Source organism: Poecilia reticulata, linkage group LG21 (assembly GCF_000633615.1).
Source record: "Poecilia reticulata strain Guanapo linkage group LG21, Guppy_female_1.0+MT, whole genome shotgun sequence".
Classification (NCBI taxonomy): domain Eukaryota; kingdom Metazoa; phylum Chordata; class Actinopteri; order Cyprinodontiformes; family Poeciliidae; genus Poecilia; species Poecilia reticulata.
Window position 1 is genome coordinate 842,830 of NC_024351.1, and position 6,148 is coordinate 848,977.

The 6,148-nt window shown below is 47.0% G+C and overlaps 1 protein-coding gene across 1 annotated transcript in view; it reads left to right on the forward strand.

Moving 5' to 3' along the window:
* The window catches only part of LOC103457137 (pleckstrin homology domain-containing family G member 3), a 23,582-nt gene that overhangs the window by 10,804 nt on the left and 6,630 nt on the right, over positions 1-6,148 (forward strand). The window contains exons 3-7 of the mRNA XM_008397091.2: positions 2,949-3,358; positions 4,521-4,621; positions 5,378-5,447; positions 5,529-5,575; positions 5,929-6,079. Coding sequence (XP_008395313.1) covers positions 2,949-3,358; positions 4,521-4,621; positions 5,378-5,447; positions 5,529-5,575; positions 5,929-6,079 — 779 coding nt within the window. The remainder of the gene's footprint in view (positions 1-2,948; positions 3,359-4,520; positions 4,622-5,377; positions 5,448-5,528; positions 5,576-5,928; positions 6,080-6,148) is intronic.

Consider the following 6,148-nt stretch of genomic DNA (forward strand, 5'->3'; position numbering starts at 1 on the left):
CCAATCAGAGAGCAGCACACGCCCACCAATCAGAGAGCAGCACACGCCCACCAATCAGAGAGCAGATAGGAGTTTTAAATGTTTAAACAGTCGGACCAGTAGCAGCTGGTTGGTCCCAGTTGATTCCCACCAGATGGAGAAACTCAGGGTTCATTTATACCTGCTTGTTGTGACTCGGTGACCTGTAGGGGGCGCTGTGACCTCCTGGTGTGTGTGGTGGTTAGTTTACTGACCTCCAGTCCCAGACCTTCCTCCTCCTCCTGCTCCTCTTCCTCCCTGTGTTAAACCTTCCCTCTCTGCTGCAGCTGAGCTGCAGGAAGATCAGACCCCAGTAAACGGTTCTGGGTGTGATGGGGCAACAGAGGGGGTTCTGGAGGAGCCTGGGAGGAGGAGGAGGAGGAGGAGGAGGAGGAGGAGGAGGAAGAGCAGCTGCTGTGGTCAGGTGTTCCTGCTCAGAGCAGAAGGTGACGATCTGCTTCAGGAGCGCCTCGGCCGGCCGGCCGCTGCGCCGGATCGGTGAGTGAAATCCTCTAAAAGCCGTGAAGGTCGGGCTTCCTGCCGGTTCTGTCGGGTTCTGGCTTTGATCCGAGGTTCTGCTGGCCGTAACGGACCTGACAGGAGTCCAGATGTTTAATGGGAACTGACTGGATCAGCTCCACAAACTTCCTGCAGGGTCAGTGAACGCCTCGCTGGGCGGCTAACGGACCGCCGCAGCGTGGACGAATGTTTTCATTCAAACTCCACCGCTCCTCCTCTTCCTCCTCCTCCTCCTCTTCCTCACCCTGAAGCTGCAGCTGGTTTTGCTCTCTGGACTTTGCTGAGTTTTCCACTTTCTGTTCTGATACTCTGTTTAAACCTCAGAACAACTTTTATATTTTGTTAAAAACTTTTAACAGAAACTTTTATATTTTTATTAAAAGTTTCTCCTTGTTAAGTTTCTTTCTTTGTTTTCTCCTAACAAGGTTTTCATCTAACTTGACTTTCTGCCAAACTGTGACATCGTTTGTGTTTTTAACTAGTTTTAAATTTCGTTTTAATAAAAATGCTCTGGTTTTACTGAGTCTCGTTTTAATTAAATTGTTATTTTAAGGTACAAAACTCAAAAACAAGTGCTTTAATTTTTATTTTTCTCTTTCTAATGAGTTTTGCTTATCATAACACTGAGTTTTTACATTAACGTGTTTATTAATCATATTGTTTGAGGTGCAGAAAAATCAGTTCTATAGAGAATCAAGATTCTGAATCGATTCAAAATGCTAAAATAATCCATTTTAATCTGCTTTATTCTTTGTAAAATTATAGTTTGGATATAGTTATCAGTGACCCAGGCAGCTGAGTTAATACTGACAACTTAAGTAAAATAGTTTCATGCACCAAACTATTTAAATATAAACTGATGGATTTTATAACAGAACCTTTTAGAATGTTTTAATTGAATGTTTTACTGTCATCAGACATAAAATAAGATTCACTTCATGGTGTAACATTATATTATTATTCTGTTTCAATACGTTTCAGTTTCTCATCTTAAGTTTTTTTGTCTCCTTTTCGGTTTTAATTGCGACAAAAAGTCGGAGAAAATCTGCAAGGAGGCCAAATACTCTCTGCATGATGACCTTTGACCTTTGTACAGGTTTCATTTGTATTTAAATTGTGTTTCCAAAGGAGGAGCAGGTGTTTGAACAGAACCTCTGGTCCAGGTCCTGTTTCTGGTCCAGGTCCTGGTTCTGGTTCTGGTTCTGGTTCTGGTCCAGGTCCTGGTCCAGGTTCTGGTCCAGGTCCTGGTTCTGGTCCAGGTCCTGGTTCTGGTCCTGGTCCAGGTCCTGTTTCTGGTCCAGGTCCTGGTTCTGGTCCTGATTCTGGTCCAGGTCCTGGTTCTGGTCCAGGTTCTGGTCCTGATTCTGGTCCAGGTCCTGGTTCTGGTCCAGGTCCTGGTTCTGATTCAGGTCCTGGTCCTGGTTGTGATTCAGGTCCTGATTCTGGTCCAGGTCCTGGTTCTGATTCTGGTCCAGGTCCTGGTTCTGGTCCAGGTCCTGGTTCTGGTCCAGGTCCTGGTCCTGGTTCTGGTCCTGGTTCTGGTCCTGGTTCTGGTCCTGGTCGGTGAATAAAAGCTGAAGTTTATTAAATGCCAGTGGGCCGAGTCGGGGGCCTTGGGGAATCCCGCGGGTCGTCAGCTGAACTTTAACCTGCAGTTCTTCTTTTCCCTCCATTTAAAGGGGCGGCGCTGTGTTAAATCATGCCCTCCATTTAAAGGGGCGGCGCTCCGCCTCGCTGGGTTAAATCATGTTTCAGTGATTTTGATTCTGTTCATTTCGTTCTGATTTCTCCTGAATCGAATCGACCAGCTGAAAAGAACGTAAAGAACCTGATGAACTCTCCATTCCCAGAGTTCCTCACATGTTTGCAGCAGCTTGTGATTCACTGCTTTGTTGTTTCCTTTAAAACTCATGTTTCACTTCCTGTTCCTGCAGGAACCTGAAACAAACTCCTCACGGTTTAGATGCCAGAATGATCCACAATTTTAATCATTTTTTTCTGGACCTGCTTGTTGTGACTCGGTGACCTTTGAACCGCGACTCCAGCCCCTATGCACAATCTGGAGTGGTGTGCGCTTAAATTTGGTTCAATGAGCTGAAAATCCCAGATGCTAAGCATTTCGTTTAAAAAGTTCTGCGTCTTATTTTAGCAAAGCTGTGGCTTTAACGAGGACGTTTCCTCCTGGCGCGTTTCCCATCTCACTAAATGAGTTCTGACCCTCCTTTAACCGAGAAATGTCCGCTACAGGGCGTCTGATTCTGTCGGGTCTCTGGCAGTTTTCATATTAAACGTTTTTCCCCTGGATTCTCCTTTTGGTTGTAATTGGCAGTTTGAGCCCACAGGGGTCGGTACTGTCACAACATGGTGGTTCTGACTCGGTTTCTGTTGTGATTTCTTTGTGTGGTCGTCAGAGTCGCCTCGCCTGTCCATCGCCTCCATCAGCAGCGATGAGCCGTCCGCCACGCCCTCTGACCCCTCCGACCCGCCGGCGTCGGGCCAGCGCCCGCTCAGCCTGATCTCCACGCTGTCCTCCGGGTCCGGGTCCTCCAGGGACGACTACGTCGCCCCGCCGCCGTCCTCCGGCGTCGACCTGAACCAGAACCCGAGTCCTGAGAAAAGGGGGCGGAGCTTCGTTCACAACAAGAACAACAACAACAAAGCGGCGACTCCGAGCCGAGCGTCCAGCCGCCGGCAGCCGGCGCTGCCCTTCGTGGGCGCCACCATGGTGCCCGACCCCAAGCTGAAGTATCTGGACCGCATCGTCATGGAGATCATCGAGACGGAGCGGATGTACGTCAGAGACCTGAAGATCATAGTGGAGGTGAGTCAGAGGCGCCATGTTGGCTCTTCCTGTCCGTCTGACCTTCCTTCCTGCTGATCGGACCAATCAGATGCTCTCCTCCTCCGCTGTCGATTACCAAAGTAATCGATTGTTCTATTGGTTATTCTGACGATTAATCAATTATATTTTAATGAGCAAACGTCACAATCTTTCAAAAATATTCACTCTCTGCAGATTTTTCATTCAATATTAGAAATACTTCAGAAGATGCAAATGATTTAACTCATTAATTATTAATCAATTGATTACTGAATCAGCTGATTAATGGATAAATTATATTAGTTGACAATAATTTATCAGTCATTGCGATGAAGCCGATTAATCATTTCAACCACAATCAAGGTTTTCAGTGAGGGTACGGCCCCATCGGCTCCCCCTGGTGGTCTGGAGGTCGTCCTTTCTGTGCAGTGAGTTTGCAGGTCAGGTCTCTCATTTTCACCTGGACAGGTTTTACTTTCAGGCTGATTCCAAAACGATTTCCTCTGTCAAATCCACGAAGTTCAGCTTGAAACGGGAAGCTGCTTCGTTTCTTCAGAGGACATTCAGCTGACGGGGACACGGACGGACACGTCCTGCTGCTGGAGGAAGTGACCTGGCCCTATAATTAACAGATTAGCAGGAATTACCTGCTTATGTAACGCCCAGGGTCAGAGGGAGAGAGACGGTTGGAAACACGGATCAGAACCAGAACCAAGGGAGGCGTTTTAACCCGGATATGCTCCACAACCCAGAAAACAACAGATGGATCCATGCATAGAAGCTGAACGAGATTTGGTCAAAATAAATCAAAAGACTTGTTTTATTTTTAGCATCAGTCTGAGTGCCTTTAAAAGATATTAAATACTGACTGAGGTCTTTAAAAAAGTACAAAATAACACATTTTTCCATTTAATACCATAAAGATACATTTTGATTTCCTCCAAACTACAGAAACAAACTGAAGGATCCAACAGATCCAGTCTGCCCCCTGCTGGAGGAAAGTCAGCATTACAATCAAAACTGTTTTGCGATTATTTATAAAAAATTATTAATAATATTTAATTCAATGCTCTTGATTTTTTTAGATGTGACTTCAGTTTATTTATGTTGAATTCTGAAAGTGGAATAAAACCTTCATCCTCATCCTCTTCATCCTCCTCAGGATTACCTCGCTCACATCATCGACGAGTCGGAACTGTCCAACCACCCCAAGCTGGTCTGCGACCTTTTCGGGAACATTGAGGACATCTACGAGTTCAACAGGTGAGGAGATGCTAGATGAAGCTAACTGACACTAGCAGAAGCCAGCTGAAGCTATCAGAAGCCAGCTGAAGATGGCAGAAGCTAGCAGAAGCTAACTGAAGCTAGCAGAAGCCAGCTGACACTAGCAGAAGCTAGCTGAAGCTAACTGAAGCCAGCTGACACTAGCAAAAGCTAACTGAAGCCAGCTGAAGCTAGCAGAAGCCAGCCGAAGCTAGCAGAAGCCAATTGAAGCCAGCTGACTGACGCTAGCTGAAGCTAGCAGAAGCCAGTTGAAGCTAGCAGAAGCCAACTTAAACCAGCTGACTGACGCTAGCTGAAGCTAGCAGAAGCCAGCTGAAGCTAACTGAAGCCAGCTGACTGACGCTAACTGAAGCTAACTGAAGCCAGCTGAAGCTAACTGACGCTAGCTGAAGCTAGTAGAAGCCACCTGAAGCCAGCTGAAGCTAGCAGAAGCCAACTGAAGCCAGCTGACTGACGCTAGCAGAAGCCAGCTGAAGCTAACTGACGTTAGCTGAAGCTAGCAGAAGCCAGCTGATGCTAGCAGAAGCCAGCTGAAGCTAGCAGAAGCCAGCTGAAGCTAGCAGAAGCCAACTGAAGCCAGCTGACTGATGCTAACTGAAGCTAACTGATGCTAGCTGAAGCTAACTGATGCTAGCTGAAGCTAGCAGAAGCCAGCTGAAGCTAACTGATGCTAGCTGAAGCTAACTGAAAGGCATTCAGTATGAGCAAACTAGACGCCGTTCCTCCATTTCACAGCGAGCTGCTGCAGGACCTGGAGCAATGCGACAACGACCCCGTCGCCATCGCCAGCTGCTTCGTGTCAAAGGTCGGTTGAAGCCCAACATGGAGGTGAGACTGGTCCTGCTGCTCTGAGGAAAGTCTTCATCTGATGTCTGGTTTGTTCCAGAGTGAAGACTTCGATATCTACACCCAGTACTGCACCAGCTACCCAGAGTAAGTCCTGAACCGAGCAGCTCTGGGGTTCCTCCTGCTCACAGCTTCCAGTTCACCCATTCATTACCCAAAGCGATTAATCGAACTGTCATGATTAATCGACAGAATAATCAATTAATCGTCAAAATATCTGATTAATCAGAAATGTGATTAATAATTGTCAGAATAATTGATTAATCATCAGAATATTCAACAGACCAATCAATAACTAATCATTAGCTGCGTTACTAGTAATATCTACCTACAATTCACCTTTTCTCTGTTTCTACCTCCACACCACTAGGTGGCAGTCTCAGTTGCAGTCACCTGACGTTTAAAGCCTGACTCACCTGTTCCAACCTCACCTGTTGCAGGTCGGTGGAAGCGCTGACGAAGTGCATGAACAATAAATCTGTGGCCAAGTTTTTCCGGGACCGCCAGGCGTCGCTGAAGCATTCGCTGCCTCTGGGCTCCTACCTGCTCAAACCCGTCCAGAGGATCCTCAAGTACCACCTGCTGCTCCAGGTACCTCACCTGCTGACCTTCCTCACCTGCTGACCATCCTCACCTGCTGCCCTTCCTCACCTGCTGACC